The 22,090-nt window shown below is 37.2% G+C and overlaps 3 protein-coding genes across 4 annotated transcripts; 1 reads left to right on the top strand and 2 right to left on the bottom strand.

The window, feature by feature from the left end:
- Nucleotides 1-2,524: 2,524 nt before the first annotated feature.
- Nucleotides 2,525-20,341, bottom strand: LOC116294059 (serine/threonine-protein kinase Sgk1). Of its 2 annotated transcripts, XM_089032229.1 has the most exons (18): nt 19,983-20,340; nt 18,907-18,975; nt 18,128-18,214; nt 16,726-16,798; nt 10,146-10,221; nt 9,293-9,395; nt 9,087-9,133; nt 7,657-7,714; nt 6,940-7,023; nt 6,402-6,464; nt 5,803-5,871; nt 5,284-5,327; nt 5,067-5,172; nt 4,215-4,301; nt 3,617-3,712; nt 3,305-3,412; nt 3,079-3,129; nt 2,525-2,641 (listed from the first exon to the last, which is right to left on the bottom strand). In XM_089032229.1, exons 5-18 carry the CDS (start codon nt 10,208-10,210, stop codon nt 2,540-2,542), a joined length of 1,083 nt encoding a protein of 360 aa, XP_088888355.1. In that variant the 5' UTR covers nt 10,211-10,221; nt 16,726-16,798; nt 18,128-18,214; nt 18,907-18,975; nt 19,983-20,340; the 3' UTR covers nt 2,525-2,539. The 2 variants fall into 2 exon arrangements, with proteins under 2 accessions (XP_088888355.1, XP_088888354.1); XM_089032228.1 differs by lacking the exon at nt 18,907-18,975 and having other exon boundaries at nt 19,983-20,341.
- LOC148910039 (uncharacterized) lies at nt 10,644-12,652 on the top strand. Its single transcript, XM_089032230.1, has 2 exons — nt 10,644-11,035; nt 11,359-12,652. The coding sequence occupies exons 1-2, from the start codon at nt 10,821-10,823 to the stop codon at nt 11,774-11,776; spliced, it is 633 nt and encodes a 210-aa protein (XP_088888356.1). The 5' UTR covers nt 10,644-10,820; the 3' UTR covers nt 11,777-12,652.
- Nucleotides 12,600-15,693, bottom strand: LOC148910038 (uncharacterized). Its single transcript, XM_089032227.1, has 2 exons — nt 15,349-15,693; nt 12,600-14,938 (listed from the first exon to the last, which is right to left on the bottom strand). The coding sequence occupies exons 1-2, from the start codon at nt 15,676-15,678 to the stop codon at nt 13,631-13,633; spliced, it is 1,638 nt and encodes a 545-aa protein (XP_088888353.1). The 5' UTR covers nt 15,679-15,693; the 3' UTR covers nt 12,600-13,630.
- Nucleotides 20,342-22,090: the final 1,749 nt, after the last annotated feature.

Below are 22,090 nucleotides of genomic sequence, written 5' to 3'. Positions count from 1 at the left end.
TTTTGATAATCAGTGGATTAGCCCCTGCATACTTACCGCCCTCGTCTTTGAACAAAGGTCCGTCTCTAACTTCCTTAGTGGTCTTAGCGTTTGGTTCAAAGAAGGTGCTACTGTCGTGAGTTTCTTTGTGATATCCCGTGTCCCATCGCAACTGCAGCGCATGAACTTCCTTATCACTTAGCACATGCCCACCAATCCCCCAATAAGCCCAAATATGTCCCAAACCATTGTTAGCACCGGTAGTGCATCTAAAATCCTTCCCTACAACACCGAACTCCTTACAAAGCCTGTTATAGGCTGGAACGTCGTATTTGTTATCTCTAGGATAAAACGCAGCATCTCCCGGTAATGCAGTAACGCCCATCTCATGTAGTATTCTTCTAACCGTGAAGTGAAAATGAAACATAAATATTGAATTCTTCATCAAGCTTGCGCTTACACCACAGCCGCTAGTGGCACACCAAACTGCAAAGTTTAGTTGCTGCGACCAATAACGCATGTTAGGACCACTTAACCATTCATGAGATTCCTTAGCGGTGGTATGAACAATGGGTACGTCTTTGAAGATATCCCGCACCTTTAACGGAAAGGAATGCTTGTTAGAAATCCGCATGTTCAGCGTTAGGTCCAAGCTTGGGTGTTTATCAAATGAAACTGCGGGTATCGGATAAGTACTGGTACCAAGCAATAATTCCTTTGACCAACCTTGCACGGGTTTTGGATGTGTTGGTGTGGGTTTAACATAACCAGAATTCTTCAGTTGATTGTCTATCTGATCGACCAGCGTAGGTTTCAAATCCTCGTTGCTGTACATCCTAGAGCCGTTATAGTAAATCCCATCGGGTCTCCTTTCGAACTTACTAGGGTCTGCATGCGGAAACATCTTCCTAAAGGCCCTCCAGTTCCAGTAATTCCGGTTGTCGTGATGTGGCTGCTCCTCAATATCATTCCCAAAAGCGTCGTACATTAGTATATATAATGGATGTTATACCATCAGCACCTAAGTTGTACCCAGATGTTCCCTATACTACACCTAATGAACTAAACGCCGAAAACTTTCGTCTGAATAAAGCGAACTTAATCTTAGCTTACTTGGAAGGGCAGGCAAAACACTACGAAAAAGTCCGAAAAAAGTATGCTAGAGCCCGAAGCATATTACATAAAATCGCGATAACTTCCGGCTCCATGTCCGTGGCGTTAACAGGCACCGGCGTTGCCACCTCACTTACCGGGCCTGGAATAGTCGTTGGCGTTCCTTTGGCCAGCGTTGGAGCCGTCTGCGGCATTGTTTCCGCTGTTACGACAGGCATTATGAAACAGTTGTCAAGCAAAATATCAAAACACGACACGACAATAGCTCTGTCAAGGGCTAAAGTAAATACGATCACTGACCTTGTCTCAAAGGCTTTGCGTGACAGAAAGATAGACGACGTAGAATTCTCGCTTATCTTAGCCGAAGAGGAAAAGTACGAGAAATTAAAGTCGGACATGAGGAATAAAAAAACAGTCGTAAAAGATCTTTCCGAGGAATCTCGCAAAAAGATCTACCAAGAAGCGAAAGAAGAGCTTCAAAGAAAGCTTGCTCAGTAAACATCTGCTTTGAAAAGAGCGTGACAGGATTTCGTTTACATATCGAACGACAGTCTGGAAATTACGCGTAATCTTATGCCATAAGATTTATACCATAATACACGGCATGACCTTATTTAGTAAATTATTACGCGTAATATAAATTATTTAGCGAATTATTACGCGTAATATAAATTATTTACATGACCTTATTTGGCGAATTATTACGCGTAATTTCTCATCTTATGTCATAAGATTCACTATCTTCTTGGAATCCATCCTAAGAGGGGGTGGTTGGGGTCGATTTCGTGAAATATTTCGTAGATTACGTCAGGGTAATAAGGAATATCCTTATCCAGCCGACAAAACATCCACTCGGCTTTTGTCATATCAGAAACCTCGGGAATAGACTTACCGGTAATTTCAGACAAAAGATAGGGAATAGCTTTGTAATATTTCCCTAGTTTTAATTTTTTCAGCGTTTTCCGTAGACTTTGCGGGGTTGGCTCTTCTAAATGGTCTATGATTTTCTTCTTTACTTCGTTATCTAAATATACCGGTCGATAACCTTGGATATGACTCATCCAGTCCCTGAAGTATTTTATTCTTTTGTATGGCGTCTTCTTACGACCTCCGTTGGAATAATATTGCTCTTTGGTAGCACAAGGCACGGCATTACGAATATTCTTACCGCACTCGTAACACTGTGCTGACGTGTCGTCTTCTATTTGCATTTTCTTACCACAACAAATATACTTATTTGGTGGTGGGGTAACAAACTTGGGTTTCAAGCACTTTACACAGAAATCATAAGCAAACTCTTTACAATCTTCGCACTCCATATATAGACTAACATATTTGCGCTGTTGCCCCCAACCACACTTGGAGTGGGTTGTTTCCGTAGGTGGATTTTTGACGCGGGTCTTACCCCGTGTTGAGATTGCGCTGGAACCCCCATTCCCTATACTACTCATGTACCTACCACATTAGGGTTGTATGGTGGTTCTATAGTTTTTGCCACCAACATCTCCCAGTTTATATTCCTGAAAAATTGTTGTGTCTTGATCTCATCCTGTTATAGAAAAAAAGTAATCCGCATCAAACCTGCCACTAATAATCGTTGATCAAAGAAGAAATAAAAAATACAAGCAGAGTGTGGGGTTAACTCAACAGTTCTTGTAAGAGGGATGCTATCATGCGAAATCAATCGCTTAAAAACATCATCAAAGATAGTTTGGGTGTCTAATATACCTTTTTCAAGTTCCAAATCACTGCTGTGTTTCTTGATTCGAGACACGTTAATTACAAGGTTTACTTTCGTATCAGTGTCAACATATATTCACAAATACCATTTGTAAAGTAAAGGATGTACAACTTCAACAATAGGAATGCTTTGGAATTTTACAGATCTTCACTGGAACACATGAATATTCTGCATAACATCGATGCTAAGCCTGAGCGCTATCTAGAGAACTTGACACAACAAGTTTCACATCAATGTATACTTACAAAGTCAGCTTCCCCAGAACCTAATCTCTTAGTTTTGTCTTTTTGTAGCAGCTACAATACAATATACACAAGTTACATTAAATGTGTTCGCTACATTTTCCACGTCCAACATATTCCAGGATTCTCATATGTTGACTCGAGCAACAAATTTTTTCCCTGCGTTTTCCCAGCAGCATAAGAAATGCTAATGATTCAATAGTTTGTTTAAGAAAAAATGTGTCCTTACCCCTTCTAGAATAGTGCGTGCACTCTGTGAGATGTTGGTTCTCAGACGAAGAGGCTTGTGTAGAATATTATCATACATCTCAGCAGTATCTCGACTGTAGAATGGTGGCTGTCAAACAAAACAGAAACATCAACAAAAAGAAGGGAACATGGTACACGTCCTTTGGAAAGTAACATCTTCAGCAGGTGAAACTTTTGTTTCTGAGATGATCAACCACGTCTGCCCTGGTCTGAACACCTCTCTATGAAGATGTTCAAAGGAGAGATTCACTCAAGTTTTCTACTGATATGGAAACAAAAGTCAAGTACTTACCAGCCCATACATCATTTCATAGAGCACAGCACCCAAACACCACCAATCTACTGATTTGTCATACTCCTGTTTGCGAAGCACTTCTGGTGCTAAATACTAAAAAAAAGAATGTTTAAAATATAGAAATAAGATGTTGCAGATCAACATTTGGATTGAAACTTGATCATTGAAACATTGATACTTTGACTCTGTGATGAATTTTATAGTGATCCTACATGTATCTTGGCCATTCTATTCTCCATTCCCATTCACTAAATCCCAGTCCCATTTTTTAAATATAAAATCAGTTCGTGTCTTATCCCACCCAGCAACACGCCGTGACAGAAACCATGGAGACAATTTACTGGGAACATGGGGGTGGGGTGGGGTGTGGTTATGGGGGTGGGGTGTGAGTCATGGGAGGTAGGGTGGGATGTGTGGTATTTATGGCAAGGCAAATACAATCTGTATAGACAGGAGAAGGTTTCAACACTCAGTTCTCTAAAAAAACTTTTATATGTGAAAGACGCCTAGAGTTCAAGTCAAAGCATCCTTGCAGGCCATGAATTAATGAGCTAATTTTTATGATGTTCTAAAAGAGTCAGTGACATAATCTTACCTCTGGTGTGCCACAAAATGTTGATGTTGTACCCTTTCTGTCAATACCTTCTTTACATAGACCAAAATCAGTCAGGACAATATGACCCTGTGGACAAACATCAGTGACAAATGCTTAGAAATGACGATGAAGATGATGATAGTTACAGTGTATGACATCAATGGTGATAGTGATGTTAATCATGACAGTGATGATGATTATGATGATGATTATGATGATGATAATGGCAAAGAAAGTAATAATGAAGTAATAAGAAATAAGTGCAAAACTGCAAAATTTGCAAGTTTAATATAAGTTTGCTTGTTTTATTATGCTGTTAAAACACTATATTCAAACTTAATAGGCTTATTCACAAACACAGACCTAGCTCCTAATCATTCATGGCATACTGCTCAACCTCCAACAATAATAGTTCTCTTGGGCATAATGTTTTCCCATAACAGACCACGTGTCATTCCCTAGAGTATAATTTCTTTGTTTAACGACACATAAATAAAGACATAAATTTGGATAAAACTCAAACAAAGAATCTCATTCTCAAGAGAATGACATGTGGTCAGAAATGGGCAAACATTACGCCAAAGGTAAAGAGGTCTATTGATTAACCATTATATTGCACTCGTAACTTATGAACTTACAGCACTCGAAGAGCAAATTTTATATGATTGTGAAAAGCTTGCGGCACAAATGTGCTGTGATACATGTGCTATCATCATAACAGCACTGTTTTCAAGCATTTTCGATGGATAAGCATTAGATAATAAGATCTGTACTGTGACACTGTTGTGTGCTATGCCATTTCTTAGTTACACAAATATACATGTATGTGAAACTTACAATATCGCAACTAACCTTTGAGTCTAACAAGATGTTTTCTGGTTTCAAGTCTCGATAAATGATTTTCAGAGAATGCATATGACCAATTGCCGAGGCAATTTCTGCAGCATAAAATCTTGCTCTGATAAGAAAAGCAAACAACAAAAATAATAATGTCAAATAAAAAACATGACCTTAATATTTATCAATGATTATCAGTTATTATTAATGGAATAATAATATCTATGCGTACCTGGATTCTGGGAAATATCTTTCTCTTTGCAAATGAAAGAATAACTGAAATTTTAAAAAAATTCATATTAGTAAAAAGTTGGATAATGGACTTCATGAAAATGGGGGGAAGACAGTGGTGTGAAACAATATATGAAGCTTTATACATAGAGCTGACAATACTGCTATCACTAAGAAGGTCCTGCATGCGAAGCTGAGTAAGAAATACTACAGTGACCCATGGCTAAAGATTGTACAGCTGTTTGGAACATGGACCAAGAAACTGATGCTGTCCAAAACTGAGTTCAACCAGATGATCCATCGATGGTTCATCCTTAGTTGACCAAGTCATCATTAGAGAAATATAAGTACTGCAATGTATTGCCATCTGTGTTTAACACAAGGGCTAACTACCCATTTACAGATATTTAGAGCAAAGACAGCATTTTCTACTCATATTCTAAGACTGTGAGTATTGTTATACTGCAGCTACATACAGTATATACTGTATACTATAATATGCATACACTACTATACTTACTTCGCCACCATTGACATAGTCTAATACAAAATATAGCTTGTCTTTGGTTTGGAATGAATAGTGCAGACCCTGAGGAGTAACAAGAATATAAATGTCAACAAATCTATTACCATCATTTATATAAGTCATACTCAGAAAATAAGCATTATTTTAATCTTCATGGTCACCATCATCACCTCTACTTCCACTCAAATCACCATCAACGATTGTTGTTCAATATCAACAGATATCACTGCTTTCATAGCTACTTTACGCACTGATTGATTGATTGACAACTTTCAACTCGCATGTTCATTTGGGGAGCAGGGGGGACAACCGGAGAACCTGTTAGGAAAATCTTTGTGCAAGGGAGGGACAACACATCAAACAACTCTATTCACATGTGCCATCTGCAGGACTTGAAACAGCAACCTGACCCAGAAATCTGACCCATAGGACTCGCAGTGGTGAAAGGCCAACGTTTAACTGTTGTACCACCCTTGCCACCCACTAAGTAATACAGCATGTACGTGTACATGCATCACCAGCTTCTTATCCTGCATTACATGTTTCTGGTTGCAGATGTTAATTTTTCTAAATTGAAAAAAAGCCTGACTTACCACAAGAAAAGGATGGGTTACATTTTGGACAAGAACGTTACGCTCTGCCATGATGTGTTTTGCCTATGGAATAAATGATCATAATCAGCATTTATTTAAACATTTGACAACTTTAGAATTTGTTGACAGATGACTACAGGTAATATACCTGGTTACCAGGTATAGCAAAATAGACCTCTTTAACTCGGAATACAGATTTTAGACCAGGTGTCATTATTAGAGAATAAAATTCTTTGTTTAAGTCGTAACTATATTTGTGTGTCTTCTTATGTGCAATAGTTAAATAAAGAAATGATACTCTAGGGAATGACGTGTGATATAGAATGGCACGTGCAAATGGAATCTTTGCTAGAAGTACACTTTGACATGTGACTCATAAGCCAAGTGATCCAAATAGAAACAAACCAAACCATCTTTGGATAGAAGAAATTCAATTGACGAAAACTTTGATAACTAGTATCAAAGCCATGAAGGTTAGGCCTCAAGATTTTCCCCCAAAAATTGAAATTTATGACAAGAAGTAAAGTCAAGAAATTACCTCATTTCTTTTCCGTATTGCAGACTTGTTGAGAACTTTAATAGCATAGAACTTTTCTTCCTGTTTATTCTTGGCTAAGAAAACCTGAAAATGTTTAGATATATCGACATGAAAGACTCCTAATACTCAGACGATGTCCAGGAACACATCCAGGAAATTCCACAAGGGTGGTCCTGTGGCAAGGCAGTCTCAGGGCTCAAAATAACAGCTGAACATCCAATAATGTCCCCCCAGAATTGAAACTAGACCAGTCAAATCTTTGCCTTGCTGGTCATTTTGACCAGTAACATGAAAGACAGAATGTTGTTGTTGTTGTTATTGTTATTATTATTTGGCCTGTTGTTATGACCAGCCACTGATCAGCCATTATTTTAAGCCCTGAGTCTTGAAAAAATATTACACAGACACAGCAACTGTGCATAATCCTTGCAATATGAGGAATTAGGAAGAGCAGTCTTGTCGCTATGCAACCTGTGCTTGCTATAAACTGCTATATATAATTGCTATAAATTTTTTCTTATGATTCTATACTCTCCTACTGTGTTCATTCTGTCAGATCTAAAGCCTCTATTGTTATTACCTAATTTGTTTTAACTTCTTAAAAAGGAGTCCTTTGAGAGTCACTAGACTAGACAATGGTATTGATATGACTAATAAACTTTCCTGTAGAAGCTAGCCTAAGTATATTGTAATATAGTGACTTTATACCAAAATTACCTTTCCAAAACTTCCTTTTCCAATTACTTTAAGAAACAAGAAGTCACTGGGTTTAGCTCTAGAAAAATCCAAAAGTAGAATATTGTTAGTAAAAATCATATAAATACATAAATATTTGGTATCAAATCTTTACATTTTCATGGTTCTCTACATCAAAATAAATACACATTTGCAACATAAATATCTACAGTATAGCACAGCTTTGCATACTGTAAAAATTAATGTCACAGACATGCCTTCTCATGTCGGTGCATGTCAAAGCATTTTAATTAAATAAATAATAATCTCACAAGATCTAATCATATGGTGGTTCTTATTTACTGAACTGTTTTAGTCATAAGCAATGGGTAATAATACAAGCTGAAGTATTCATTCTACTCAGTTGAGTATTCTAAGCATCATGAATTAAAATGCAGAGGAAAAAACAGTATGTTTACAGTATGTTGACATACAGTAAACAAGAGAGGTCACTGAAGATCAAACTATTAAGTTCTATCTAGCTCATGGAAAATGTGCTATATAAGTTATTAATATTCAGTCTTTGTTCCCTGTTCAAAATCCAAGCAGGCAATTGGTTAAAATCAATCACTTGATTTTGCTTTGTCTGGAGATAACACATGAAAAATGTGTATTATTGACAATAACACATTGTTTTCAAAAGATTTAGTGATTTGAGAGATGAAAATACATTACGCTTGATCAGAAATCAATACCATCAAGCACAAAAAGACAAATAAATTAGAGTGTGTTGATTTTCAAGGTAAAAAGAATGAAATTTTGGGTCTTTTGCAATGTTTTGATATTCGAAAACACATTTTTAGATGTAGTTGTGCTTCTTCGCATAGATTTGCCAGTGAAAGATGATTATCTTCTTCAAATATTGAATGAAACTATTTGTAAATTTATTCCCTTTTAGTTTTAACAGTATACAGTATTTAAATAATTTTGGGCTCGTTTATTAAAGTTTTCCTTCTAATTTAGTCATGATAATGATATTTTTGCTCATATTTGTTTTGTCTGTCATTGTCAAAAACAGTGAAAGTTGTGTGCTGCAGTGTAATCAGATTGAATAATAAAAGGGTTCAAGACTTAAAGTTCATGTTTTGTTTACAAATACACACACTAGCTGGCTGTACAATGAACTTGAAATTTCTTCATACTGCACTTGGCTCTGCTTGTGCAGTATTGGGAAATTTCTTGTTCATTGTACAGTCAGCTTGTGCGTGTAATTGTAAACAAAACACTCACATCAGTCTCTAACCCCTAAATAAATCATAGAAAATTCGTGCCGAGTTGTCTCTGAGTTATTAGTGAAGTGTTGGCTAAAATCTTGTGTCTTTAGCCATGAATTACATTTAACCTATGAGTAATTATTAAGGCCATGTATGTGCCATGAGGAGAGAGGAGGATAGGTATAGTAATACACATACTTAGGATTGTGGGATTCTCCTAGATCCATCTTATCTATATCTTTGCCCTACATAAACAAAAAGAATACAAAGAAAGGTATAAATAGAAAGAATTCTCTCAAGAATAGCACTGAGAGATGTAGAGAAGTAACATCAGCAGTTTCATTCTTCATGTTTTCCATTAAATCGGAGAAGACTTCTTCGTTGATATTAATCGTTGTACTTACAGAACCAGCTGCGTCACCAGTATCATCGGTTCCAGGATCTTCATCATTAGCTTGAGCAGAATTTTTTGGATTGTCCAATGAAAGGAACTCCCTCACATCAGGACTAAAATAAATAATAATTACAGTTAAACTTATGTTAGGAATTTAAACAACACTTTTTAAATTGAGATATCATATACATAAATCTTTTTTTTAAAAGGATTGATATGGGACTGGGGATGGATTTGGTGGCTAGCGACTGAACCCTACCCACTTCGCAGTTTTCAAAATAAGAATAAAGAGTAATGTAAAATCTAAAAAGGAAGCACTCTACTGGCTTTCTATGTGACTGCCACCCTCTTGAAATAGACCTCATTTAGCTTGAAAATGAGTTCCTCTAGAGTATTATTTCTTTGTTTAATGGTTGTGCATGAGAAGACACATGGACATGGATACAACTTGAACAAAAGAACCTTATTTTTTACGAGAATGACACATGGTCTGAAATGGGAAAACATTACACCCAAGCTATGAAAAAGGTCTACTCTCCTTGACCTGCTCAAGGTCAAAGTAGAACTTACTTTACAGGAAGTCAAGGAGAATACACCTCACATCCTTACTCAAGGAGAAGGAAGGGCTCAAACTGTTCAAGTTCTATAACCATACATCTCCACCTTTTAAACAAGATAGCATATTCAAGTGTATTTTTGTATGTGGGATGCATTTAAGTCAAGATTTCGTAGCCCTGTATACCAAATCTTGACTCAAGATATCATATATTGTGTCATTAATGCTGTTAATGAATGACAGAAAAATTTGAACACAGGCCTGCCTATTGGTATTACAATCATGTGCTTCTCAAAATAATTCTTACTGATCCATTGCTCCTGGATGCGATAGAATCTTGCCAATAGAGTCATTCAGACCTTCTCTTCTCATCTTTATAAACTCTAAGGACAGATATAAGCAAGTGAAATCAAGGATAAATACAAATCAAGGATAAATAGGGGTTTTCAAAGACATGGTACAGTAACAGTGTTTTCCATTTAATCACGTTAGAAATTGTACAATTTGCCGTGGAGACAAAGTAGGACATTGGGGGACGTCAGGGATGTCGTTTAACATGTTTATATAACATTGCCAGAATACACAGGGTTTTCATATTTGATGTTATGGAAATGCCTTGATTGAAGTCCATTAAAACCTACTTCATAGCCACAGCAAATTGTACCATTTTTTAAAGGACAACTGACCCTCCAAAATGACCCATTTTTAAGAGGAACTACATCATTTGAGAAGTCCAAAAATCCAGTTTTTAAAGGGGATAGAGCATCCATTTTTCTAAAACAATTTTTTGAAAACATCGCATATATCGCTCTGGTGGCCGCCATCTTGCGCTTTTATCGCGGGCTCAGAAAAATAGCGTAATGACGTCACAACGTCACAAGAGTTCAAGCTTCCAGTTGTTTGCCTGACTTCTTCCTCAGTTTCTTATACGTTTTACTCAATATTTTGCGAAAAAATACAACTTGGTCATCAAATTAAAGGCATGTCAGAATCTAATTCTTCTTCCGAAGGCTCGGACAGCTCGGGAGACGATTTCGCTCAAGAATTTTTCGGAATGGACGACGAATTTGGTTTACGGCCATATCAGTTTGAACCAGAAATAGAAATCTCCTCAGATGAAGAGTTCAGAGAAGGATCTGACAGTGACATTATTGAAGACGATGAACAAGAGAACAATCGACTTACAAATTCAGATTGGTAAGTCGTACTTCTGTCTTATCACAAAACTGAACTACATATCCATTTTATATAAAATCGTATCTTGCCACTCGTGTTCTTGCAATATGTTCTTTAGATATTGGTATGCATGAATCCAGTTTGCGACCAAAAGCAATACCAACTTTCACAATTTTAATTAAAAACATGTTTAAAAACATCGCTTGATAGTCAATAAGTTATATACTGCAGGATATAGATACAGGGATATAGTTGTGTCACAAGTTGTGTATGTATATTCTCACTTGGGACAATCGTTGATAATGTTCAAAGATACTAAGAATTGTTTTATTTCTGTTAAATAGGTGTACCTGTGGTAGCTGCCAAATTATGGATTCAATATCTGAATGCATTTGTTGCCAAGAAATCGAAAAAGTGGTTGCAACATGCCAGTCTGTTGTTGAAGATGGAGATGCTGATGAACCACCACCATGCATTACTCAACATCCTGGATTCTTACCTGTTTGTGCCAATAAGTATGTTCTTCGAACCGCATGGGCTCAGTACAAACAGCAGTACAGTAATGCGTATGAAGGCCCAGAGCACAAGCAGTACAGACACATTGCATATAGACAACTAGCAAGATGGTGCTGGGGAGTCCTTGGAAAGGAAGTTCGGGTTGTTCTGCCCTCTTGTGCTGTCATGTGCATCAGAGCACACTTCCCTCCCCCTGGACTAGAGGAGGACTTTGAATTTGAAGGTTTTCACTATGCAGATGATTAGCTTGGCCTAAAGTTACATGGAGTTATTATATACATTTTATTTATTCCTTACTTCATTTCATATACACAGAGTGGATTTTTTTCTATCAGGATTTCTGAATTGATAAATTGAAAAGGAAAACATGGAAAGGCTGAGACCAAAATGTATAAGATTAGTCATGAATTTATTTTTAGATGAAGTACATATAGAAAGTTGTTTATATAAATGTTTTCTAGGTTTTGCATATTTTATTATTTAAAAACAACTACACCTAGACAAAATATCCAGCTGAATAGAGAACCTAGTGTACAAAGCACTAGTGGACAAAATCATGAGCTAACCAAGCAAATTTTGCAGTTATACTAGACATGGATAACCAATATTTCCTGGGCACCAATTTGTCTGAAAACAAGGCTAGTCAGTATTGTTTATAAAGAATTTGCCTTGAAGTAGCATGCTATAATGGATTCAAAAATTGTGCTAAATGAAAAAAATATTCTCTTGGTGATAGAATCCCACCCCATCTTAGAATCTCGGTACTGACTAGTCTCATTGTCAGACAAATTGGCACTAGGAAATCTTGGCATCCAGGCTTGTCAGCCATTTATGGCTCATATATTTTTTTTCCAGGCAAATAGGCCCTTTGCAGCTCAGTAATCATGTGCTGATTAATTCACTGAGAGCAAATGAACGAACATCTTGATTCCCATGAGTGAAAGCGAAAGTCACTATTCAGCTGGAATTTTTTCTATACTACATTCATACTGGGAGAGACCCCATATATAATGGAGCGTAGATAGTTAAAGAAAAGACCTCTTTTAAGATTTCATTTAAAAGTCAATCGTTTCCTAAGTGGTAATGATATTTTAATAAAATTTTCATCTGAACATCTAAAAACTGCAAACTTATCTACCACTTTAATCAGGTCCCCTTCACATTAATTACATATTTTGTTTATAGCAGTTTTACTTGGGTCTGTCATGTACCTTCCCATTTGTAGAAGCATTGTAATTATTACCAGTAATGAACACAACTGTTCAAAGATGAGGGGGATTGGGACGACAGGCTTACTTGACAGTTCTTTCAAAACAGCTATTCACTAGAGTACAATCACTAAAAGAGTGCCAATGATGCTTTGCATTATTTTCTACTAAATAGTGTTAATTAAAAATAGGAAATGGTTAGAATTAGCATCACTTAACACTACACATTTTAGTGTTTTTAGTCTCTACTACATTCCATTTAAATTAATTACCTAGAAAATCTTGACCGGTGTCGTTCAATCAATTCCTGTTTCTCTGGGGCAGGAACACTAGCAATGTTTCTTGGTAATTCAACCTCTTCAATTGGGTCAACCCCTGCAGCCTCCATGCCACCCTCACAAATTTCAAGTACTTTCAGTTGTAGCTCAGGGAGGAAAGCATAGCTTTTTCTTTGTAAGACTGGCTTAACAACCCAGCGCTTGTGCATCTTAGGGAAGCACTTGCGATAACGAGCTTCTCCACTCCTTGGGCCTTTTTGAACAATTGCTTGAATTCTAGCTGTATTGAAATTGTTGTCAATGGCAGCAAGTTGAGTACGAGCAACCATTCCCTTGTAAGAGAAGTGCTCTCTTTTTGAGCAATACTTCAGCATCATCGAATGATAAACTTCAAGCCCTCCTGTGTGACAAAAGTCGGTCAATCTTGCCAAGTCATTAAGTAACTTTGGTTGAAGGACAACCTCTTCTAGGGCCACATGAGCTGGTGACCCCGGCTTGATCCAGTGTGTGGTGCGCACTTGTCTGCGGGTTAGGGGAGGATGGGCACACTTTTTGAATACCTCTGCATCCTTCCAGGAATGCTTGTTCACGCAATGGTGAACAACAGATTTCCACTACTCTCTCAAAAGTTGTACATCCCCATTACATGTAGCAGCACACCACCAAAGATGGTTTGAAATGGATTGTATCCAGGGTGCCAGCTCTTGGTTTTTCTTCAATTTTGCTTTCTTGTTCAGCTTTTTTACAATTGACTTGGAAAGATGCCACACATCATACTGGTGTTTGATGTGGCTAAAATCTTTTGCCATAGTGCTGGTGATGGATGTGTGTCTGTCAGTTGTGATACATTTTATACTGACCGTGTCTTCTAAAGTGTTCAAACACCTTAGAAACCCCTCTTTCTCCATAGCATTGGAGCTGGTTACTTCAGAGACTTGAACAATGCTGAAGGTGGCAATTTTCCCTGTGCTTGTCTCCATCATAGTATATGTGCCATATTTAGCACTATGGCCAGGACTGTCACTTCGGCCATCACCATTGAGATTTACTATGTCCTTATTTGACAGCTCTTCAATTACAGCAGCCTCCTCTCTCTTCCAAGCATCATTAACAACAGGAAATAGGTAACGTTCCTGATGTCTGTAAAAGACCCTCTCACTCAGAAATTTTAGGCCAAGACAGGATGCAAAGTTTTGAAGTCTGGTAAAAGTATTACCAGTAAATAATAGTGATGAGGAAATCAACAAGTTCCCAATAGCTAAGCGATTTAACATTGGCTGTGAGTACCATGTCAAAGCATGATGTTTCATACATATAGTTGTCACAATAAGTAGGCTGCCTTGACATACAAAGTTGACATCAGCGACAGGTGCTCCACAGCTTCTACAAAACTTGAATAACTGCTGCAAACAAGAGTTAAATACCAAATATTTAGGTTCTTTGATATGGTTTTCAAGAGTTTTATTGCAGTCTTTGTTTTCTGGCTCTAATTCACTGTCCGCTGTTGAAACTGTCTCTTGTGATGAAACAATGAAACCATGATCATCGTCACTTAGTGGGAGTCCCTCTTCCTCTGAAAACAAAGACTTTTCTGACTTTTGTGGAGACACTGTTGGCATTGACTTTACTGGTGAGGGGTGATAGCTAGTACTGTAGCTGTGGTCGTGGAAGCTCACACTGAGTATTTCATCTCTACTGATGTTTGGTGAAGGGGAGGGATTGTAAACTGTTGTTGTGTCGGCATCTTTATAGTATCCAGGCTCTGTCTGAGTTGATACAGTGGATGTTACAACATATCTACAACCAAGGCAACACTGAACACCAATCTCCTTACAAAGTGGTTCAGGAGAGAACTCTGGTGTTTCCATACTTGGTGGATCTTCACACGAGGGATTTATTGTGGCACATAGCTGCTCCACATTCTTTGAAAATACAAAAATAAACAATGTTTTCAACAATACTATAAACCATTCTTCGAGGCCTACTTTACCTTAAATAATACAAAATAAACATATTAACCAACAATGCTATAAATTATTCTTCCGTGGTCATTTATCCAAGCAAATTTGGAATATTACGGCAACATTGTTATGGTTTACGAATAGATATCAAATGTAAACTAAACACGTGCAAATAACCATTTTGAAAATTTCAAGTATCGATCAAATATTACTAGCTATACTTATGATTTTAAGCAACATTTCATCTATGAAAGCATAAATAGCTAATGATTGATGACTCGCTTCGGTATGCATTAATAAGTCTTTTTCATGAGTGATTATTTCGAAAAACAATGTAAACTATGTTATGTATAAATGACATGTTATCTCACCTCTTCGTTTTGTTTGCGTTTGAGCCGGTTCTCTGATGTAGCTCTTCTTTTAGCTGGCTTGCAAAAATTGAATACTGACGGAACAGCATCGCTCTTTAATCTCCTCTTCCTTTTTATCCCGGTTAACTGCTCCATCAGATCCACTTCAAAGCATGAATCCTCGAAGTGATCGCTGCAAACGTAGCAGTTCTTCAAAGGCGGCAGGTTCTCTCTCTTTATCCGCGCTATCCATGCCTTCTGAAGAGCTATTTTGTTAGGAATTTTGTGGTAGCTAACAGACTCAGTTTTGGAAGAATGGTTGGTGCATTCTGGCACACAACAATGGACCATCTGGATTAAGAAACTTACTCTAACTTAGACTATTAAAAGATCGACTAGCACTCGAAATATACAAACTCAACAAGTTTGGAATGCAAGCTTCACGTTGTGACGTCACGGCATTAATGCGGTAATTTATTGCGGGCTCAAATATGGCGCTCTTCTATTGCTATTTTTCGCGAATTGATTATTTCTTTTCGGCGACATAGAAGCTGTATCAGAGTTCAAAGTTGAATTTATGTGATCTATGTACGTTGTAGTTTTATATGAAAAACGGCAATTTTTGGGGTCAGTTGTCCTTTAAGTGTCATTGGGTAGGACTGAAAAAGGTGATTCACTACAAGAGTATACCAGCACACTCTACCACGAAGATATGTACTATGTATAGTCTACTGACAATTATTTACTATCCTCAACTAACAACCTGACTAAATGATGCACCAATAATCATAACGTTTGGCAATATTCCCTCTATGGCTCATCCATAAGAGGGATTAAAATAACGGCAGGACATCAGACAATATCCAGGCAGAACTGGGTCTTGTCCAGTCAAATCTTTGCCTTGCTGGTCATTTTGACCAGTACAGTGAGCCAGAAATGAGGTATGAATGAGCTAAAACTAATTTGGCCGGTCATCATGAAGAGAGTGACTGACTAGCCATTACTTTAAGCCCTGCAAACATTATACCAATATCCATTACCATTCTTCCAACCGACTATCGACCCTCTAACTAATTAAAACCACCCACAAATCTAACCCTACAATACCAACACTCATTCAATAGATTACCAAAACTTCTGTTTACCGGCATTTGCATTGCTACACGGCCTCCCCAGACAAAAATCGCGACGTGCACTTTGCAATAGACTGCCATCAATCAAACAAGTTGACGTCATTTACACACGTTTGGATCAGCCCGGATAGGCCCGGTGAGTGTGGCTCATAATACTTGTAAGCAATCGACAAGTTTTGGCACCATTTGAATCACACACATGTGTAAATGACATCAACGTGTTTGATTGACGGCAGTCTATTGTAAAGTGCATGTCGGTAAATACCTGGATCAAAATTGTTTCCTAACAGTCTTTTACCAGGCAGCTTAATATGCAGATCTGGGAATACTTTCTTAAGCTGCAAAAAAAATAAATAATTAATATATTTTTTTAATATTTAACATGGTAGACTTTAAAGCTAGAAGCAAGTGGGGTTGTGTGACTCCATATCCATTCCTCACTACATTTGGATATATTTGAGATACATTTATATATAGTTAGGATAGGAAGTGCGCGATGATTGGTTGAAAACTGCGTTTACAGTATTAATGAATGGAGCACAGTGCTGCTAGATCCTACAACCATCTTTCTTTTCGCATAAATGAATTCAATATGGAAATAACATAAGTAACTATATAATAAAATGAATAAGAACAGCTTTTTCCCTGCTCCATTCAGTAATAAAGGACTTAGGAAGTGTCGTAAGCACTCAAGAAGCGTAAGCACTCACATACAGCTAGTGTTTTTCTTTACACTCCTTCCTGCAAGCTTTATTACTGAACGGAGCACGGAAAAAGCTGTTTTATTTGTTACTGTCGTTTGCATTGCTACGCAGCCACCCCAGACAAAAATCGCGACGTGCATTTTGCAATAGACTGCCGTCAATCAAACAAGTTGACGTCATTTACACGGATCGGCCTGGTAGAAAAACCTGCATAGCAACATCGACCTTAGCTCACATATTAGCTTACACAGCACTGAAATGTGGGCCACTTGCCACAAGCTTAGCATTGGTGAGTGGAAGATGACTTAGCCACATACACCATCCATGCTAGTCTAGCTACTTTTAAAAATCAAAACTTTATTTTGGCACAAATATTCATGACCAAACTTGAAAATAATATAGAATAAGAGGGAATATATAAAATCAGAAATGCAAATTTAAAAAAATATTTTGTTTAACCAAGAGATACGTAATAGAAAATACATTTTCGCTGTGACAAACGATGCATTGCGCACCTAGATTCCAAATCTCCTCTGGGAAATATTCCAGAATTTTACAGAATTAAACTTTTTTTTGAAATCCAAATAAAGTTAATCATTGTTTTCAAATGTAGTCCTCATGAATATTTTCAGTGAAACGATTGGCTATTGAAAATGTTGTGAAAAACCTTTAGAAAAGGCAAGCCTGTTGCCGCTGTAGGGATGGTTAAAACGCAAGCTACTAAAAATACTACTAAATTAAAGAAATCTTTTTCCAGTTCTATTCCTGACAACACTGTAACAAGTAATAATTGTTATAGACATAATAGACTGGAATTCAAAAACTTCATACTAATCTATTAAAAATAGCCAAATAAAAGAAAGTAAGATAGCTGATATCTAAATATATGTAGATAATATTTAAGCATTTTTTAGGGATAAAGAGGTAAGAAGAATAGCTTATTGTTTGATTGGAATTAAATACCTTATCACAAAGATGATGGAATTCATTGTATCTTCTGAATATAAAGTAGCTTCTTCCATCAGGAAGCTTGATGAGGACTTTGTAGACCTAACAAAGACAAAAATAAACAAGTGAATCTTAGCACCTGGCTACGAAAATGCCCCAGGCTATAGGATTTAACTTAGTTTTGACCAATTAATGTAAAATGAGGATCTTCCAGGAGAAAATATATAAACTAGATGCTCATCTAGGAAGTTGATTGCTGACGCAGCTGAAACTGGTAATAAGTTTCAAAAGAATTCCTAATCTACATTAAAACTAGTCTTCAAACACATATATATTTTAGTAGCTTCCTGCTAATACATGTATTAAGTAAGCTTGATAAAAATGAGAAAAGAAAATGCTGATAGGAGGGGGTATACTACCATCTTTAACCATAATATTGTGACAGGTTGTCGTCATGTAAAGTTGAGATAATGAATGTGTTATAGAGGAATAATGCCTCGGTAAGGAATGTGAATGATTGTGTACTAACTACATATGTCGTCTAGGAATGTAACAATCTTGTCAAGATAAAAGTAGATCAACAAACATGGATTGTTTGCATGTATGTCTATTGGTTTGAACATTCTTTGTCAAATTTTGATGGACTTTATGTCCCTTAACGTGAGAAAATGACATGGGAAAGCTGTTAAACATATAAGTAGTCAACCAAGACATTTTCAATAAATCCACAAAGAAATGAAGTTTAGGAAAGAAATTGTTCCAACAAACAAAAGAAACAATGTACATGTACATACACTTGGGGTCACTTTCAATAACTACAAACTTGGATTTAATGGACTTCTAACCAAATAGCATTATGATTTCTGTAACAAAAGGTAACAAAAGGTAACAAAACAGAAAAATGTGGGATTTATTCTGTACAACAATAGTGATCCTCAGTAGATAAAGCCATGGAGTTCATGTACCATCAAAGATTTCATGACAAACATGGCTGGAAAGACCTTCAAACAAGTTTTTGAGATCATCAAAATGAAACCTTTTTCAAATCATGATAAACGAAATGGCTGGAACACTTAAAAAGTACTTTGGACTTGGCTTTTATGGGCAGGGGATGTGCCATTGCCAAAACAACAATGGGTTCATTTTTTTCCTGGCAAATAGATAGACAACATTTACAGAGTATTAGGAGCGTCATCTGGTGTTTCCGCTGAAAGTCATTTAATCTAAATTCACATCTCGTAGAAAAGCAAAGATAAAGATTGTGTCAAAACATGTTTTTAATTGAACGATCTGTAGTAGTCCCACAAAAATATACAGCGACTACTACATATAGTTCTAACGCTGATGTGAACTTTGGTGAACATGATCTGGGTTCATATACACGTAATTACAATCAATGTGAGGGTCTTAAAATGAGGATTTCGCTCGTCTTGATACAAAAAAACAACTCATAATTCCATTCATGATGTGCATGAGTGAGTTTGAATATAGTTTTGGGGTTAAGACATGAGGATTAATAGGAACTGAAGTTTTAAACAGAGCCTTGTACATGTTGGTATAGCATAACACTTTAGATCAAATGGCTTGCGAATGCACGCCCCGTTTCTTGTCGTAGTCGTTCAATCCTCGGATCGTATCTCAACGCGGGACACGTTCCATGGTCTCTAAACTGCAAACAAGAACCAGGGCTTAGCAAGCCTTTAAATCCCGAAGATTTCCTAGCCATCTATCCGGCTAATTACTCTTCTGACCCGAAAATATAAAAACAAACACGGAGGCCAGTGGTGAGTATGAATGATGGATGCTTTACTCTGGTCAACAACGACCAGACGAGATGAATAAATAGGCACAAATCTAAACTATCACTTACCGTGAACCGCTTAGACTTGGACTCGGAGCTTAACGTCTCTGAATCTGGAACACTTACACCGATTGGTTTGGACATGGTGAATTGTGCTCAAGGCAAAGGCTCCTTTGAACAGAGAACTGGCTGCTCAAAACTAGAATCTAACCTTATGTTAATGCAACTCAAAACTTGGTTCTGCTTTGACGATACAAACACCGCAAAGCTACCACAAACAAACTCACTTGTGCTGTCGCCTATAACTAAAGAAAAGCATTTGTTTTTTTGGGGGGATCTAAAGAAAATTAAGCCAAAACACAATACTCTTTTCTTGCAAGTCGAACCAAGAAGTTTCTAATGAGCAGATATCTTGCTTTGAATTTGCTAATATCGCGTCCAGGGAACTGGGCACTACTACTAGACCGGATGTTACTACACATCACATCGGTATGTAACACTAACAAGAATTAAGCTTTTGATCTATAACAAACTCCCTAACTCTGGCAAAAACTTTGCATTTGCATCATGACAAGCACAAAAGAAACGCTAGTGCTATTAAAGTCATCAAATTAATAGTACTATTGAGTTTTTTATGGCTTTAAACGATTTTAAGCGAAAATAGATAAGTTTACTTGGAAGGGTGTTGTTAAATTCTTGTTAGATTCCAGGAATGTTGTTTGTCAAAGTGGTGCGTTGTGGTGTGTTCTTTCATTGAGTGAATTTTTGGGAGCTTTCTGCATGAGTTCACAAGTATTCCTTGTTATAATAAGATCAATTAGTATCCGTAAACTAACTTAATGCTAATAAAAACAACCACCATTTCTGCATAACTTCATTTATCGGAAAGTATCGGTAAGGTGCTAAAAACAGGTAATTGGGATTCCTGTGGAGTTTTTGAAAAGCTCTATGTGGGGTACCTGTGTTGACAAAGTGAACATCGGTGTTTTTCCGTTTTCAGAGTTTCATGCTTCCTTTAAGCTGAAACATTTCTTTTTCAACAATATCAGCAATCTCGACACACCCAATGATGATAATACTGTGCTGATGAAAACAGGATTTCAGTATCTTTTGATAGTGATTAGTTTACAACTCCTTCATTTGTTCAGCTGCCTCAAATAATTAGTTGTTTGTGACCATAAAGCGTATTGTCGGATTCACTACTCTCCGTCAGTTATTTTTCTCTCATTAAAACTGAATTAAGATAAATAAACCGACTTATAAGCAGGATTCAGTAAAATGCAAATTCGCTTGAAAAAATAATGGGATTTTCACAGGAAAATACCCTTCAATCAACAAATTGATTTTGTCCTTTCACTGTTCTTATATTCGTCATATTCTTGGTCATTAAACTCTTCCACTCCACAAAAATTCTGTCAAATGTTTCGCTTCAAGTTCTAAACACACCAAGTCCAAAGTTATTTGCTTTTAAAAGATTTCCACGTTTCCATTTTTGTTTTTTTACGGTAAATACGGAAACTTGCGTATCAGTGCGGCACTGTTTTCCTTGTATACTTGAGCAGCCGATAACACTCGCCGAGAAAAGATCAGCGGTTTTCATTATCCTAAACCCATGCCACCCACAAGGCATAGTATTTGTTGCTATGGTGACGCCGATGCTTTCATTTTTATGCTTTCCGTTAGTGGGCGTTAACAGCTTTTTCACTTTGAAGTTCATGCAAAAGAAGCGAGTGATTGAGTATCTCGTCCTATGCATTATCTACGCCGGCAACGCGGTCTTACTGCGGTTTTCGATATTTTGATGACTCGGTAATTGCGAGCTGCGCGTTAGCTGAAATTTGGTTTTTCGCTGCCGTCAATCAAAGATGGTCCTTCGGTTCCTTTTATAAATGATGTAAAAATGGTAAAGGGATGAATTTATAGAGCGCCATTTCCAGGAGCGCAATGGCGCTTTATAAGATCAGTGGAGGACTTTCGGGCTGCTTATTAAGGTGCTAGTAGCAGCCGTGCAGCTTACAATCATGAGTGATTTGTTATGTTAGTATTATGCCTCCAGATTGGGATAGGCTATAATATATAGTTCTCAGAATATCGAAAACCACAGTAATGCCCACCCTACTGCACAGCAAAACTGAAACCTCACGAGGAAACCTCCGTGCAACGGCGATGTATGTGAA

This window comes from Actinia tenebrosa, unplaced genomic scaffold (genome assembly GCF_029948245.1).
Source record: "Actinia tenebrosa isolate PJP-AT-01 unplaced genomic scaffold, QUT_ActTen_1.0 PGA_scaffold1__47_contigs__length_23844297, whole genome shotgun sequence".
NCBI classification, from domain to species: domain Eukaryota; kingdom Metazoa; phylum Cnidaria; class Anthozoa; order Actiniaria; family Actiniidae; genus Actinia; species Actinia tenebrosa.
Note: the sequence above shows the minus strand (reverse complement) of the source record. Positions and strands in the feature narration are given on the sequence as shown.

Coding starts and splice junctions, on each gene's coding strand:
- LOC148910039 (XM_089032230.1), top strand. CDS start 10,821: ATGTCAGAATCTAATTCTTCTTCCGAAGGCTCGGACAGCTCGGGAGAC. Junction 11,036..11,358: donor CGACTTACAAATTCAGATTG/GTAAGTCGTACT, acceptor TCTGTTAAATAG/GTGTACCTGTGGTAGCTGCC.
- LOC148910038 (XM_089032227.1), bottom strand. CDS start 15,678: ATGGTCCATTGTTGTGTGCCAGAATGCACCAACCATTCTTCCAAAACT. Junction 14,939..15,348: donor AACGCAAACAAAACGAAGAG/GTGAGATAACAT, acceptor GTATTTTCAAAG/AATGTGGAGCAGCTATGTGC.
- LOC116294059 (XM_089032228.1), bottom strand. CDS start 20,057: ATGTCCAAACCAATCGGTGTAAGTGTTCCAGATTCAGAGACGTTAAGC. Junction 18,215..19,982: donor CCAAGTCTAAGCGGTTCACG/GTAAGTGATAGT, acceptor TGTCTTTGTTAG/GTCTACAAAGTCCTCATCAA. Junction 5,872..6,401: donor TAACCCATCCTTTTCTTGTG/GTAAGTCAGGCT, acceptor GTTACTCCTCAG/GGTCTGCACTATTCATTCCA.